Below are 16,195 nucleotides of genomic sequence, written 5' to 3'. Positions count from 1 at the left end.
GGCTGGCCAGTCATAGAACTTTCCAGGCCAGGTTGGGGAATGGACCCGAGGCCAGGGAGGCTGGGACAGCTCCATCCCACCACGGGGCAGCTCACAGCCAGTTCCCTCTCCCTTCCTAGGCACCCTGAGCCCCAACCCCGGGAGAAAGGCACTTCATGGCTTCGGAAAGCCTCATCAAGAAGGAAGAGGGCGTCCTCACGTGGGAGCGGGAGACCTGAGCCCTCATTCTGGCTCTGGTGACACTGAGCAGGTCACCATCCCCCTCCAGGCCTCTGCTTTTTGCAGGAGTTTGCATAAGGAGGCGGAGCTAAGTGATCTCCAAGCTGCCTTTTGGCTCTGATAGTCTGTGATTCTTGGCAAAACCAAGTGTCCTGCTTGGCTTTCGTTCCTGGGAGGGTACAGAGCCGCCTCAGGCCCATCTCCTCCCCTCCAAAGCTGGAGCTGAAACTAGCTGGGGTAGGGGCAGAGGGATGGTCAGGCAGCGCAGCAAGGTGGTGAGAGAAGTGACCAAGTATCCATAACAGCTTTATGGAAAGCCCAAACGAACTTCTTGGCCAACCCAGTACAGCATGGCCCCTCTCCTTCACCTCTTTCCATAACTGGGCCAAATTCAAGGAGGAGGAAGACACCACAGTAGCTATTCTTCTCTTCTCTGGTGCTTCACCTCCTCCTTCACCAGAGCGCCAAGCCCCCATTCCCATGCCCCCCAAGGCACCCTGTCTGCATGCCAACACCCCATCCCTCTCCCCTCTCACTAGAGTCTCTCATTGCTCGGCTCCCTGTGCCCCTCTGGCAGCCAGGGGAAGGCTGATGCCCTAGTTGAAGAAGGGAGGGTTCCACCCAGCCCGCATGGCATACCTGAGGCAGGAAAGGCCAGAGAAGGGTTAGGCATTAGGGTATCAGACAGAAGAGGTAGGGCTTAGAGCAGGGGAAGGCTGGCATTCCAGTGCGAGGTCTCCCAAGTCAGGAATCAGGGGCTGAATGGATCCTTGATGGGAAGGCAGGTGGGGGAGGAGAGCCAGCCGGTGAGCAGCTAGAAGAGGGGCCAGGTGAGGCGAATGGCTGTGAGGGCTCCAGAGAAGCAGGCCGATCTATGGAGGAGCAGAGAGAAATCGCAGGGGGTGGGCGTGTGGTGGCCCCTTCGGTCCTAAAGAGACAAAAATGACCAGAGAGGAGTCATTGATGTGTCCTAGGTCAAAGGAACCGCCCGGGGCGGGCCAGAAGACCACCTTCACCCTCCTCTGTGCAAGCCTGAACCTAAAGCCTCAGGCCCCGGAGCTGGTGCCCCTGTCCTGGAGACAGGGGGAAGGACAGCAGGTCACCTCTAACCTCTCCCCCCATAGCTCCGGGCAGCTCTCTTCCTGTCTTCTGCCTGCGGCTACCCCAAAGTTCCCTGCCTCCTTTTCTGCCTCTGGTGAGGATCCACACTCACACACATACCCTGGAGCACCCCACCCCCCACCTCGAGTCTTCCAGAACACTCCACCTGGGCCAGCCAGCCCAACTCTAGGCAGCCAGGCAGATGGGAGCCAGCACCTGAGTCCTGGGGGAGCGCCAAGCCCCTCTCCAGCCTCGGCCCCCTGTCTGTGAGCCCCAGGGTTCTGTGTGGGGCTGAGACTGCCTGGCGCAGGTCTCTGGCCAGCAGTCAGCAGCAGGGCCACCCAGCTTCCAAACTCTTCCTCCCCTGCCCCCTCTGTGCCACCCACTCACCAGAGGCTCAAGTACCTGCTTCAGAAAGGCATGGGGCCCTTGTGGGAGAGGCGTGGCCGCTGGCGCCGGAACTTCCTCCGACCTCCCTGCCAGGGCCCTGGGCCGCTCCTCGCCCCCCTGGGCTGCACCAGGTATCGGATGGTGCCTTCTTCCATCTCCTTCCCGTCAGATGTCTGCAGCAGGGGTCCTGTAGGAAGAAGAAAGCCGGTCAAGCCAGTCATCCCCAAAAGCTGATGCAGAGGGCAGGTGCCCCAGGGGAGGGGCAGATTCCCCATGAGGTGGTGCTCTCATAGTTTGTTTTTCTTTTTCAATCCATGAACTGATGAACTTTTTGCAAGGGTTACACTGTTCTGGGGCAAATGGAACCCATGACTCACATCTTACGAATTATACACCTGATTTATGTCCTTTTGATAGTCTTATCATGTTTCTGATGGGCACAAATACATGTTCTGTGTTCAGAACGTCATCAAGAGGTGCAGTTTGGGGTATCAGGCCTGTACTGAGGCTGGGGCATGGCAGACAGTATACCTCCCACTGCATCCTAGCAACTGATACACTGAAAACATTTCAGACGCACAATATTTCAATGAAATGAACTCCCGCCATCACGTGGCCATCACCTAGATTCAACAGTGATCCAGATGGAGTTACATATGCTTTGGTTCTCCTGTTTCTTTCTTTGCAGAGGTATTCTAAAGCAAATCTGGAATATGATGTCATTGTACATCCTTTGATATGCAGGTGACCCACTTTTGAGTCCTAGGGCTCTCAGACCTCCTCCCTGGGCATCTCATCAGTGTCTAGCCATCTTGGGGCTCTCTTGCTCCCATGGCCTCCTGGTGGGTGACTGGAGGACTGCTGGGGGGGCAGTCTCTGATTCTCTGTGTCAAGGGGGCAGGGCAGTCTCTGACTCTGCCTTATGCTGGATTCTATTCAGGTTGTGACCAGATTCAGAGGCCAATAAATATTGTACAAATGAATGAGTAAACAAATGAGTGAATGTCACCTGAAGCAGCAAGTGCATCAGGAGGGGGCTGGGCTGCTAGAGTTGCCCCCCTTACCACACCTCTTTTCATCCCCAGATCATACCCCCACCCTGTATCTGATGCACATTCCTTCTATTCTGATCCCAGTTGGCTTTTTTTTCTGCTCTAGGGGCTCCCCTCTACATCTGTGCACAGAGTAGAAACCTCCTGGTGCCAGAGCAAGCCTGGCCAATAGAATCCAAGTGGTGCTGGGTGTTCCTGGGAGCGATGAGGGACAAGAGCCATGGGCCACCTCTCATGGAGGCTGACGTCCAGCCAGGGCAGGCGAGCTGGCACGCCACAGACAAGCCAGCTACCAGAGGCTAGCAGAGCGGGGAGTGGTGACAGTCCTGGGCGAGAGGCAGCCCAGCAGAGTGTTGGGCAATGCCCAGGATGGGGCTGCTCTGGGCAAATACAGCTTCTGAGGCCAGCGATCATGAATCCCAGTCTCCCTCTTCCCACACCAGCAGGTTCGCCTCCAGCTATATCCCTCTCTCTCGAGACCTGTTTCTATCCATCCAGGAGTCTCCACCGCTAGCTCACAGTTTCCATATAACCGCCCCTTGGCTGCCAGTTCCCCCATTATACCCCTGGCGGCTCTTCCTTTCCTTCCTCCCTGCCTCCAGCATCCCCATGCTCCAGTTCCTTCCTTGGCTAGTTGGCTTTTGTGATTCCTCCTCCACTTGCACACAATTTCCAGGCATTTCTCCTCCTCTTAGGCCAGAAGCAGGCAAGGTCTGTCCTTTGGGCCCTCCCTGCCCAGGCCCCTGGGGCCTGCAGCTCTCCAGCGCTGGCCCAGACACGCATGCGCACACTCTCTAGCCCTTCACCCTCCCTCCCGCAGAAGTCACAAGCCCATTAGGACCTCTCTGTTTACCAGCCACTCTTCATGCTTCTGGTTAGGGGTGGGTTAATGTGGCCCCCTAAACCCAGCACCTAATGTAAATTCAAACACAAATTGTCTTCGTGCTTTGGGGCAGTAGGGGCCAGGAGGCTGCTTCCTCCCATCGTGGCGCTACCTTCTGCAAAGGAGCTGGAACGTGTGTAGAGACAGGAGGGAAGCCCCTTCACTCAGCCCCCTACCCCAGCTGCTTCAGCTTCTGCCCTGTGTTTTGGAGCCCCCTCAAGGCTGCCCTGCCCCCTGCAAGAAGATAGGAATGATGCTAACGAACAGTTAGTACCACAGAAACTCTCGGGGCAAAAAGGACTGTGCTGAGGTTGTGGCCAGGCACACAGAAGCACCCTAAGGACCATAAAGGTCTTAATGAGGTTTTGATTCTTGCATCTGAAGGGTGACCAATGGCACAGGCTATGGTCCCAGGAACAGCAGGCATGAGAAGAGAGGCACAGTGCCCAGCTGCCCAGCTGAGAAGGGTATCATCTGCAAATGCTCAGACCCAGGGCTGTAAGTGGTGGTGGCAATCAGGGAGAGAGGCCTGGTGGGGGAGGCCCCTAAGAGGGAGGGAGGCCCAGAGCCAGGATGAGGAGCATGGCTGCTGGGCTCAGACTCTAGCCAGGGAGATGTCTAGACACTAGGGCTGCAGAGACCTACCTAGGCTGACTGAGTTCTCAGCCAGACCCTGGAAAGCAGTCACCCAGAAGCCTCAGGCATCTTGCCCCCCACTAGGCGGGGGGCTCACTGTCCTCCTCATAGCCAGAAGTTTGCAGTTCCTCTCCCACCGTGATCCCATCACCCACCTGTTTCGTACTTTTGATTCTGAGTCTGGTTCACCCTAAGATAAGCTGACACCTGAAACCCAGGCTTTGTACTGTCTAAAGGGGCCAATCAGAGGCTTCTGATTCTCATCACTGCAGAGGACCTGGCTACACAAGAGAATTCCCCTGTAGAAATTGGGGCCATCCCCAGTGAACTTAAATATTTTCCTCTAACTCATCTGCTACTTAAAGGAAGGCTAGGGCAATCCAGCCAAGAGTTGCAAGCCTACAGGGACCGAAGTGCCATCAGCATCTCCACTGTGAACCACAGTCAGGGGTAAACAGGGCTTGCTTTTCACACCACATGAACTCCAACCCTGCCAGCACACAATGAGGTGTGTGCCACTTTTCAGGAACATGCCATCCTCACTTGGAATGAAGTATCATTTTTTTTTTCTTCTTGCCATCCAGCCTGTCCTGTGATGGCTTTAAAAGCCCACACAACTGGCAGTGGCTGTGTCCCCTCCACTGCTCTGGGGTCCTGCATCTGTCTCCGGAATGAGGTGCTCCTCCTCTGTCTGCCCAGCCCCATGTCCTGAGCCGTCTTCCCACACCAGCCAAGCCACTGAGGACACCTGCCCTGGCAGCCCTGCTCGTCTGCTTCACCTGCGTTAGTCCCTTACTGACTCAGGTTACCTGGGGGCTTAGCTCTGAGGCATAGGGGATGGAGTGGAGACACCCCTTCCCTGAGTCAGAGAGGTCAGAGGCTGCCCTCACGCTGTCACGGTGGCCAGGCCTCAGCTGGGGCTGGGGAGAGGCAGGAGGGGGCCAGAGAGAGAGAGAGGTGCTCAGACAAAGACCAAGGGCTGCTTGGCCCTGGCTCAGCAGTTTGCAGACTCAGAAGAGCAAAGTGTATCCCAGGTCAGGAGGCAGCGGAGGAGTCTGTGTGTGTTAGTGGGGGTGCATTCCCAAGTCAGGGCAGTGTTGTGGAGGAAGCATGGATTTCAGGCCTGGAACTCTGGGGACTCGGGCTGCGGACAGCATGTGAGTCTGCGCCAGGGGTGAGGTGCTTCAGAAAAGCTCTTTTTCTGACCTAAGACAGGAGGCACGAACAGCAGGACCTGTGTCCTTGGACCCTGAGTGGTGGCCACCTGCACAGAGGTGGCCTCCTTGGCTCCAAGAGAGGCTGGGGGAAGGGTTAGAGAAGGAGAGGGAGGCTGGGAAGTTTCCAGTGCTTGGCTTAAGCAAAACGTGAGGCCAATGAATTTACCCAAAGCAGGCTGTGGAGATAAGGCACCCTAATGAAAAAAGGCGAACTGAAGCAGGACATGGCAGGATCTGAAACAGACAGCGCCTTCCCTCCTGTTGAAACCAGCTCTGCCTTTACCTTAGTGCTACCCCAACAGCTGGACACCTAAAGGGTCCGAGTGCTGGTCGGTCAGTGAAGGGTCTCCCTGGAGGCTCTGGGGGAGCCCCAAGTGTGCCAATCAGGTAGGCCCAGCTTCCTCTGGGATGCCCTCTCTGCACCCACTCTCCCTGAAGGCACCACCTGGGGCCATTTGCCAGTGGTGGTGTCCTCTGGGTGTCTTGTCTTGCCAAGTTCTCTGGGCGGCAGGCTCCCGGAGGGCAGGTCCCTGCGGGGTCCTTCATTTGTATCTTTTGCTCACTTTCTGCCACTGTCTGCCTGACAGGAGTTTGTCAGGAAAAAGCCTGCTCCCCTTCTTCTCAAGGAGGTGGTTGAGCCAGGGCTCAGGCCCTGAAAAGAGAGACCACTGGATAGCTAGCTGAGGGCAAGTGGTGCCAGAGCCAACCAAGTCACCTTCCTGAGAAGCCAGGCAGGACTCCCTGGGGCCAGAGCAATGCCAAAGGCAAGAAAGAGCTGAGAAAGCAGCTGACCCACAAAGAGAGAGGTGGAGCCCCACCAGGCCCCTCAGAGCCTCCAAGACTGCATTGTGTTCTGAGGGCCTGGAACCAAGGAGGACCCGGAACCAAGAAGGACCCGGAGCCTGCCTCTAGGGAACGTGCTGCCCTGCTCTCTGCCTCCCTCAGCTCCTACCTCCCGGAAACTCCAACCCTGGCACTGGCATTAGTCCACCTGGTCTTGGCCTTTCTATTCTGTGGTGCCAGTCAGGCAGCAGTGACAGCCAGATCACAGGACTGTGGCAGCTGGAGGTGGGAGCTGGCAGCCCCAGGAGACACTGACGCACAGACAGGCAGCCTGGACCGGGAGGCTGGGCTGTGGGTGGGGACCAGGCTTGGGGATGATTGCCAAGTATGCCAGGTGAGGCTGTGGTGCAGGTGGGGGCCAGCTACCTGGAGGTATCGACCGGGTCAGGCGCTCTTGCCTTGTTTGGTGCCTGGAGACAGGGGGACTGAAGCGCAGCATGACCATGCCTGGGGTGGAGGGGAGGAGGGAGGGAGCCAGGATCTCGAAGAACTCAGTCCCTGCGGTGGGACTGAGGCCTTGGGGAGAGCCTTCCCGTATGGGAGCAGGAGAGCAGACCAAACAGGACTTGGGGGTAAGGGAGGAGACCAGCCCGGCCCGGCCCTGCCCGGCCCGGCCCAGGGTAGGCTGCCTCAGCTCACATGCAGGCTGCAAGGAGCAACAGCTGGGCTCCACGCCGCCGCCCCCGCCGCGCGCTCCTGCCTATGCAACAAGTGTCACGTCTGCTTCTTGGCACATCATCCCCAGTGGCCCGCGCCCCTGGACCGGCCGGCGGCCCCTAACTTTCCACGCGGGAGCCCTGCCCACCCGGCTCAGGTCAGCTCCCTCCAATGATCCACGAGGGGAGCGGGACGCGCCTCCCCCCGATTCCCTGCAGCACGTGGGGCGTGGGGCGCGGGACCCGGGGCGCACTCCTGCGGCCCTGAGCTCCTCAGACTGCGAGGGGCGACCGGGAGGGGCCAGGCTCCGGACCAGTGAGGCCCCAGGCCGAGCCGAGCCCCCCACTGCCCCAGAGGGAGCGGTGTCCGCGGCCGGCGGGCCCCTGACCCCGGGCGCCCTGTCAGTGGGAGGCCCGGCGCGTGGCGGCTCCGGTACGGCTCGCGCGCGGCTCCCGGGAGGCGGAGAGGGAGTGAGCGTCGGGACGGAGGGCGGGGAGCGCGGGGAGCGCGGGGTCTGCAGCGCGGACTAGCGGGAGGGCGCGCACTCACCTCCGCACACCGCGTTCAGGCAAAGCCAGAGCAGCAGGAGCGCCTGCACGCAGAGCCGCAGATTCATGCTGCTCCGCCGGCCGCCGCCGCGCGGCCCGGGCCAGGGGGCGGGGGTGGGGGGCGGAGAGGCCGGGGGCCGAGGGAGGCGCGAGCTGCGGCTCGGGCGGGCTGCAGGGCGCGGAGCTCGCGTGGCTCCGGGCCGCGAGACCGTGCGCCCCGAGCCGCGCCACAGGCTAGCCGGCCGCCGCCTCCTGTCTCCTGCAGCCTCCCTCTCCCGCCGCGGGGCAGCGCCGCCCAGCTGGTCTCGGCGGCTCCGGGGGCGAGCCCGTTCCAAATGGCTGGCGGCTCGGCTGTGGCTCCAACGGCCCGGGGCTCAAGCTGCCAGCGGGAATGCGCCCCGCTCACTCCAGGGGCTGCATTTTGTAGCCTGTGGCTTGGCCGCGAGCCCACTTGGTCATGTGGTCATCGGGAGGGCTGGAGGGGGGGCCAGGAAGAGGGAGAGGGAGCGAGCCTCCCGCACCGCCCCCCTCCCGGCACGCACTCGGCAGCCCCAGCCAGGGCGCGAGAGGGAACCTCGAGGTGGCCCCACAACAAAGGCGGCGCGGCCGCTCTGACAGCCCACAAGCGGCTCCCCGGACAATGCCCGCCTGGCCGGGGGCCAGAGGGTTCTGGAGACCTGAAGGATTTCAAACACAGGAAGCGTTTGGGGCGGTGGCGGGCACACTTAACCCTTTGTCGCCACGCTTCCTTAACAGCTGTCAAGGAACCGAGGCACTGCCCCCACTCACTCCCTCTACCCCTGACTCGGTCCATCCGCATGGCCACCCCGCAGCTGTAAGGACTTAGCCGAGACCCTCAGGCACTGGCCCGCCTCTCTCCTCTGTGTCTTCGACTGGGTTTGAATTGTGCCCGGTGCCCCCATTTCTCCTATCCCTCCAGGAGGCACCCTCTAACTGGAATGTCCCCACCGCATCCTTCCACTTATTCAGAAGACTTCCCAGGATAAAGGATAATCCAGAAGAGGCTGCCCGGGTTCCTCCTCGTCCTTGGGACATGCGACAGCTCCTAAGAGAGGGCATCTGCTCTCTTGTTCCCCATTATCACAAGGGACCATTTACCGATTCCAGACAGCCTAGGCTGGACTCATTTTGCATGTACTTGGGACTCCCCTCTGAAAGTGGGTCCCGAAGTTGTTTGCCTTCCCAGTCTAGACTGTCTCTTCCTACAGCCTGGGAGCTCCCAAGACAAGGAACTGCCTTTCAGCGTCCTGGGAACCCCCTAAGATAGGACCTTGTCTTCTCATCCTTCTGCCTCTCTCCAAAGTCCCCAATATCGGGTTCTGCACATAGGTGGCACTCAACACATGTTAAAAGACTAAATTGAAAGGTGTTTCCACATTTCAGCCGGCCAAGCAGTTTGCTTGAAGGGCAAGTCCAGATTTACACAAAAACACCTTGAATGGTGTGTGTGTGTGACATTGAAGATGTAAGAGACCACTGTAGATTTAACATATTTTTGAAATGTTAAGACAATCCAGTGTATGCCCAACTTTTTAGGAGTCTCCGTCCACGGTAATTGTCAACTCCAGAGTGTGGGTCTCTGCTTTGTTCACAGCTGAATCCCCAGGCCTAGAACAATGGCTGGGGCATGGTTGGTGCTCCCTACATAATTTTGAATAGATAAACGAACTTTTCAAAATGCTTTCTATTGCCTAAATCAAGGTAGTGGGAAGGGGATAATATAGGGTTCTTGTCCATAGCCTACCGCCAGATTGGCCCCAGTCCAGTAGGAAAAAGGCAGAGATAGGAGAGGTAGAGGTGTCTTCACTACTTCATCCGTGAGGCCCAGGTGGTGAGCAGTGGGCATTAGCAACATGAGATCGTTCCCCTTGTGCTGCCCCCTGGAAAGAGCCTTCCCCCTCCAAAAAGAGAAACAGGAGACCTCTAGTTTTCACCCTCAACGGCTGCAGGGCCTTGCTGTTGTCACCTAAATTTACTGCATCTCGCGGGGATGATCATCTCCGTGCTACCCCCTTCACGGTTGTTAAGGAATTAAATGAGATAATGTACCTGAAGGTACCCATGCAAGTCGGAAATCAACCCTTGCGGGATGCTTCTTAGGAACCGTGATCCTCTAACCGCTGATGGAACTAGCCCAGGCATTTGCGAATGAGCGCCCCCATAAGTCCGTTCATGGAAGTGTTCATATTTAATTGCTCCTTAACCAGGGTGTGGATGGACTATTTGCTAAGTGGTTAAGAGCTGCAGTACTTGGATGCAGTCTCAAAAACAACAGAATGATCTCTGTTTGTTTCCAAGGCAAACCATTCAATATCACAGTAATCCAAGTCTATGCCCCAACCAGTAACGCTGAAGAAGCTGAACGGTTCTATGAAGGCCTACAAGACCTTTTAGAACTAACACCCCAAAAGATGTCCTTTTCATTATAGGGGACTGGAATGCAAAAGTAGGAAGTCAAGAAACACCTGGAGTAACAGGCAAATTTGGCCTTGGAATGCAGAATGAAGCAGGGCAAAGGCTAATAGAGTTTTGCCAAGAAAACTCACTGGTCATAGCAAACAGCCTCTTCCAACAGCACAAGAGAAGACTCTACACATGGACATCACCAGATGGTCAACACTGAAATCAGATTGATTCTATTCTTTGCAGCCAAAGATGGAGAAGCTCTATACAGTCAACAAAAACAAGACCAGGAGCTGACTGTGGCTCAGATCATGAACTCCTTATTGCCAAATTCAGACTTAAATTGAAGAAAGTAGGGAAAACCGCTAGACCATTGAGGTATGACCTAAATCAAATCCCTTATGATTATACAGTGGAAGTGAGAAATAGATTTAAGGACCTAGATCTGATAGATAGAGTGCCTGATGAACTATGGAATGAGGTTCGTGACATTGTACAGGAGACAGGGATCAAGACCATCCCCATGGAATAGAAATGCAAAAAAGCAAAATGGCTGTCCGGGGAGGCCTTACAAATAGCTATGAAAAGAAGAGAGGTGAAAAACAAAGGAGAAAAGGAAAGATATAAGCATCTGAATGCAGAGTTCCAGAGAATAGCAAGAAGAGATAAGAAAGCCTTCTTCAGCGTTCAGTGCAAAGAAATAGAGGAAAAGAACAGAATGGGAAAGACTAGAGATCTCTTCAAGAAAATTAGAGATACCAAGGGAACATTTCATGCAAAGATGGGCTCAATAAAGGACGGAAATGGTACGGACCTAACAGAAGCAGAAGATATTAAGAAGAGGTGGCAAGAATACACAGAAGAACTGTACAAAAAAAATCTTCATGACCCAGATAATCACGATGGTGTGATCACTCATCTAGAGCCAGACATCCTGGAATGTGAAGTCAAGTGGGCCTTAGAAAGCATCGCTATGAACAAAGCTAGTGGAGGTGATGGAATTCCAGGTGAGCTATTTCAAATCCTGAAAGATGATGCTGTGAAAGTGCTGCACTCAATATGCCAGCACATTTGGAAAACTCAGCAGTGGCCACAGGACTGGAAAAGGTCAGTTTTCATTCCTGTCCCAAAGAAAGGCAATGCCAAAGAATGCTCAAACTACCACACAATTGTACTCATCTCACATGCTAGTAAAGTAATGCTCAAAATTCTCCCAACCAGGCTTCAGCAATACGTGAACTGTGAACTTCCTGATGTTCAAGCTGGTTTTAGAAAAGGCAGAGGAACCAGAGATCAAATTGCCAACATCCGCTGGATCATCGAAAAAGCAAGAGAGTTCCAGAAAACCATCTATTTCTGCTTTATTGACTGTGCCAAATCCTTTGACTATGTGGATCACAATAAACTGTGGAAAATTCTGAGAGAGATGGGAATACCAGACCACCTGACCTACCTCTTGAGCAATCTGTATGCAGCTCAGGAAGCAACAGTTAGAACGGGACATGGAACAACAGACTGGTTCCAAATAGGAAAAGGAGTACGTCAAGGCTGTATATTGTCACCCTGCTTATTTAACTTATATGCAGAGTACATCATGAGAAACGCTGGACTGGAAGAAGCACAAGCTGGAATCAAGATTGCTGGGAGAAATATCAATAACCTCAGATATGCAGATGACACCACTTTTATGGCAGAAAGTGAAGAGGAACTAAAGAGCCTCTTGATGAAAGTGAAAGAGGAGAGTGAAAAAGTTGGCTTAAAGCTCAGCATTCAGAAAACGAAGATCATGGCATCCGGTCCCATCACTTCATGGGAAATAGATGGGGAAACAGTGGAAACAGTGTCAGACTTTATTTTGGGGGAGCTCCAAAATCACAGCAGATGGTGATTGCAGCCATGAAATTAAAAGACGCTTACTCCTCAGAAGAAAAGTTATGACCAACCTAGACAGCATATTCAAAAGCAGAGACATTACTTTGCCAACAAAGGTCCGTCTAGTCAAGGCTATGGTTTTTCCTGTGGTCATGTATGGATGTGAGAGTTGGACTGTGAAGAAGGCTGAGCGCCGAAGAATTGATGCTTTTGAACTGTTGGAGAAGACTCTTGAGAGTCCCTTGGACTGCAAGGAGATCCAACCAGTCCATTCTAAAGGAGATCAGCCTTGGATATTCTTTGGAAGGAATGATGCTAAAGCTGAAACTCTAATACTTTGGCCACCTCATGTGAAGAGTTGACTCATTGGAAAAGACTGATGCTGGGAGGGATTGGGGGCAGGAGGACAAGGGGACGACAGAGGATGAGATGGCTGGATGGCATCACTGACTCGATGGACGTGAGTCTGAGTGAACTCCAGGAGTTGGTGATGGACAGGGAGGCCTGGCATGCTGTGATTCATGGGGTCTCAAAGAGTTGGACATGACTGAGCGACTGAACTGAACTAAGAGCTGCTCTCTCTAAGGACATGACTGAGCGACTGAACTGAACTAAGAGCTGCTCTGTCTAATGCAATTGGCCCCAATGACATTTAAAATAAAATGAAAAATTCATTTCCCCAGTTGCACTGGCCACATGTCAATTGCTCAGTATCCATCTATGGCTAGAGGCTACTGAATTGAACGGCACAGAATAGAACCTTTCAACCATTGCAGAAAGTTCTATTTGACAATGTTGGGCTAGAGTAGCCCAGTCATTCTTTCTTCTTTCTTTCTTCATTTGGCTGTGCTGAGTGTTAACTGAGGTATGTGGGATCTACTTCCCTGCCCGGGGATCGGACCTGGGCCCCCAGTGTTGGGAGCATGGAGTCCCAGCCACTGGACCACCAGGGAAGTCCCTCATTCTTTCTTCTATAATCCTTTTCCCCACCTTACTTTGTCTTCAAAATGCTCAAGGGAACAACATACAAAAGCAAAGCCAAATACAAATTTAAGACAAACAACTCTCAGTAAATAGAAGCTGCACTGTGCAGCTTGTGGGATTTCAGTTTCCTGACTAGGGATCACTCTCAGACCATCAGCAGTGAAAGCTTGGAGTCCTAACCACTGGAGCACCAGGGAATTCCCAAGACATGCATCGAAAGCAAGATTTAAAGAGCTGACCATGTGGGAGAGTTATGTTTTAATCTAATTCTTCTCTCCACTTCACTGAACTGCATCCATTTTTCCAGTCCTGGATCCAAGATTACATCTTTTTCCTTTCTTAGTCTTCTAGATCTCATCTTTTTCCTTTCTCAGTCCACTCTTGCCAATGGTAACTTTATCTTCGTCTTAACAGCTATGGTTATAACTTTCATTGGCAGTTATTTCAGCCTGCACTTTTGTATCTGCATGCCATGTTCTGTGGGCCTGTGGAGAGGGTCCACCGCCAGGATACCCCTTTCAGAACCAAGGCCTGTGAGGTAAGGGATATAACTCAGCTTAGTCATCCTGAAACCCTTGTGGGTTCCTGTATATCTCAGTAGCTTATTCAAATAACTAGTTTGCATACTTGTCTTCACCCATTGAAGGTCATCAGAATGATAACAACTCACGCAGTGTGTGGCATGAAGTTGGCATTGGAGGCAACTTGTTGAAGAAATAACTGACTGTTGGTAGAACTATGTGCTGTCTTTTGTTCGGAAGAGGACACTGTTGAGTTCATATTAGCAGAATAAATGTTTAAAGGTCTTTGCTATCTTCCCTGGTGGCTCAGATGGTAAAGCGTATGCCTACAATGCAGGAGATCTGGGTTCAATCCCTGGGTCGGGAAGATCTCCTGGAGAAGGAAATGGCAACCCACTCCAGTATTCTTGCCTGGAAAATCCCATGGATGGAGGAGCCTGGTAGGCTACAGTCCATGGGGTCGCAAAGAGTCGGACACAACTGAGCTACTTCACTTTCTTTCTTTCTTTCTTTTCTCCAAGGATGGGGAGGAGGTGCAAGCTGCTGTCCCCACCTTTCTGCCCTGAGGCAGCAGATTCTTGCAATTGGAGCCTGTAAGGAGGGGCAAGAGTCGGTTTCCAATCAAGTTCAGAGGCAATTCTGAGGACCAGGGTAGATCCACTGTACTGTTGGAGACTGAGATGAGATATCGGACCCCTGTGAAGCCAGCCTGTGACTTGTTGCCCTCATGGGCGCTGTGCACAAGCTATTCCATTCTGCTTGGTGACCTCTGTATTCCTTCACTGCCAGCCTCTGCTGCTTGGTTGACTCCCTGTCCTCTGGGTTGCAGTGAGCAGTGTGGTGTATCAGAAAGAACTCAGTTTCTGGAATTTCAAATACCTGAGTTCAAATCCTGATGCTCAGCCTCAACCCTTAGTTGTGTGACTTTGGGCAAGTTATTTAACCTCTCTGAGCCTAAGTGTCTTCAGTTAGTAAATGGGGGTAATGATAGTACCTACCTAGTTATGTTGGGAGATTAAACAAAATAATGTCTGTAAAGTACTTAGCACAGGCCCCAGCCACAGTAGTTGCTCAGTCAATGTTAGTTTTCTCCTTTTACTGATAAGATCCCCCCACCCACCCACCTACCTTTGGGCTCTGGCCTCTGATCTCTTGGAACTGATCAGGAAAGAACAGCTCTATCTTTGCCCTGTTCCATCCATACCTCTCTTCTTAGTAGCCATCAGAACTGTTCACTATCTTATTCCCCCAAAGCACCCATCTCTACTGGAGTTAATCTGATGAATACACTTGATCCAGGAAGTTAATGCATGACAGGAATTTGAGGTTTGCCTCCCAGGTATGGTATTATGATAGTAGTCCGATGAAGTATGTCCTATTCCCCAGAGTAGTATCAAGCTCCACCCTTTCAAGCAAGGAGGTATTCTCGTGACTTTGGCTCAAAAAAGACACTGTACTTCATTGTGGTGTGCGGGCCTTCTCTCGTTGCAGAGTGTGGGCTCTAGGCACGCAGGCTCAATAGTGGCATATGGGCTTAGTTGTTTCATTTGACTGCTTTATATAGAGCTCCAGCTTCCCTCGTAGCTCAGTTGGTAAAGAGTCTGCCTGCAATGCAGGAGATGGGGTTCAATTCCTAGGTCGGGAAGATCCCCTGGAGAAGGAAATGGCAACCCACCCCAGTATTTTTTCCGGGAGAATCCCATGGACAGAAGAGCCTGGCAGGCTACAGTCCATGGGGTTGCAAGAGTTGGACACGACTTGGCAACTAAACCACCAGCATATAGAGCTCACCTTGCTTCAGAGTCAACTCAGAAAGGGATTCCCCTCTGACAACTTACAACCCAACCTTATTTAAAAAAAAAAAAATTTGTTGGGGTAGAGTTAATTTACAATATTATATTAGTTTCAGGTGTACAACATAGTGATTCAACATTTTTATAGACTATGAAAGTGAAAGTGAATTTGCTCAGTCGTGTCCGACTCTTTGCAACCCATGGACTGCAGCCTACCAGGCTCCTCCGTCCATGGAGTTTTCCAAGCAATAGTACTGGAGTGGGTTGCCATTTCCTTCTCCAGAGGATCTTCCCACCCCAGGGATCAAACCCGGGTCTCCTGCATTGCAGGCAGACGCTTTACCATCTGAGCCACCAGGGAAGCCTGTACTCCATTTAAAGTTATAAAATATTGGCCATATCCCCTGTGCTGTACAATATAATATATCCTTGTAGTCGATTTATTATGTACTCAGTAGTTGGTGCCTCTTCATCCCCTACTCTCACCTTGCCACTCCCCCCTAATCTCCCCAATGGTAGCCACTAGTTTGTTCTCTGTATCTGTGAGTCTGTTTCTGTTTTGTTATATTCACTAGTTTGTTTTATTTTTAGATTCCACATATAAGTGATATCATACACCGTTTGTCTTTCTTTGTCTGACATTTCACTAAGTGTAAAACCCTCCAGCTTCATCCATGTTGTTGCAAATGGCAAGATTTCACTCCTTTTATGGCTAAATAATATTCCATTGAATATATACCACAGCTTTATCCATTCATCTGTTGATGGACACAGGTTACTTCCATCTTGGCATTTGTAAATAACACTGCTGTGAACAGTAGGGGGGTGCATGTAATTCTTCAAAGTAGTGTTTTTGTAACAACCCAAGTTTCAACTCATAGGTTCATACACTGAAACCTCAGAGTGCATTCCTGTTGTAGCCCATTCCTCTTTCTGTCCCCACAGAGGAGGAGGAGGATGTAGCTAAAATTTATTGAGCATCTGCTGCATGTGAAGCACTTCACATATGTTAACTCATTTAATCCTCATGCCCATGAAGTTGTCCTACTTCTCAC

General features: G+C 52.7%; 1 protein-coding gene across 1 annotated transcript; it reads right to left on the bottom strand.

Moving 5' to 3' along the window:
* Positions 1-704: 704 nt before the first annotated feature.
* On the bottom strand, positions 705-7,664 carry APLN (apelin). Its single transcript, XM_068962838.1, has 3 exons — positions 7,548-7,664; positions 1,726-1,897; positions 705-1,147 (listed from the first exon to the last, which is right to left on the bottom strand). Exons 1-2 carry the CDS (start codon positions 7,612-7,614, stop codon positions 1,731-1,733), a joined length of 234 nt encoding a protein of 77 aa, XP_068818939.1. The 5' UTR covers positions 7,615-7,664; the 3' UTR covers positions 705-1,147; positions 1,726-1,730.
* Between the last annotated feature and the right edge of the window lie 8,531 nt (positions 7,665-16,195).

Source organism: Capricornis sumatraensis, chromosome X, assembly GCF_032405125.1.
Source record: "Capricornis sumatraensis isolate serow.1 chromosome X, serow.2, whole genome shotgun sequence".
Lineage (NCBI taxonomy): Eukaryota > Metazoa > Chordata > Mammalia > Artiodactyla > Bovidae > Capricornis > Capricornis sumatraensis.
Note: the sequence above shows the minus strand (reverse complement) of the source record. Positions and strands in the feature narration are given on the sequence as shown.

Coding starts and splice junctions, on each gene's coding strand:
- APLN (XM_068962838.1), bottom strand. CDS start 7,614: ATGAATCTGCGGCTCTGCGTGCAGGCGCTCCTGCTGCTCTGGCTTTGC. Junction 1,898..7,547: donor CCTGAACGCGGTGTGCGGAG/GTGAGTGCGCGC, acceptor TTCTTCCTACAG/GACCCCTGCTGCAGACATCT.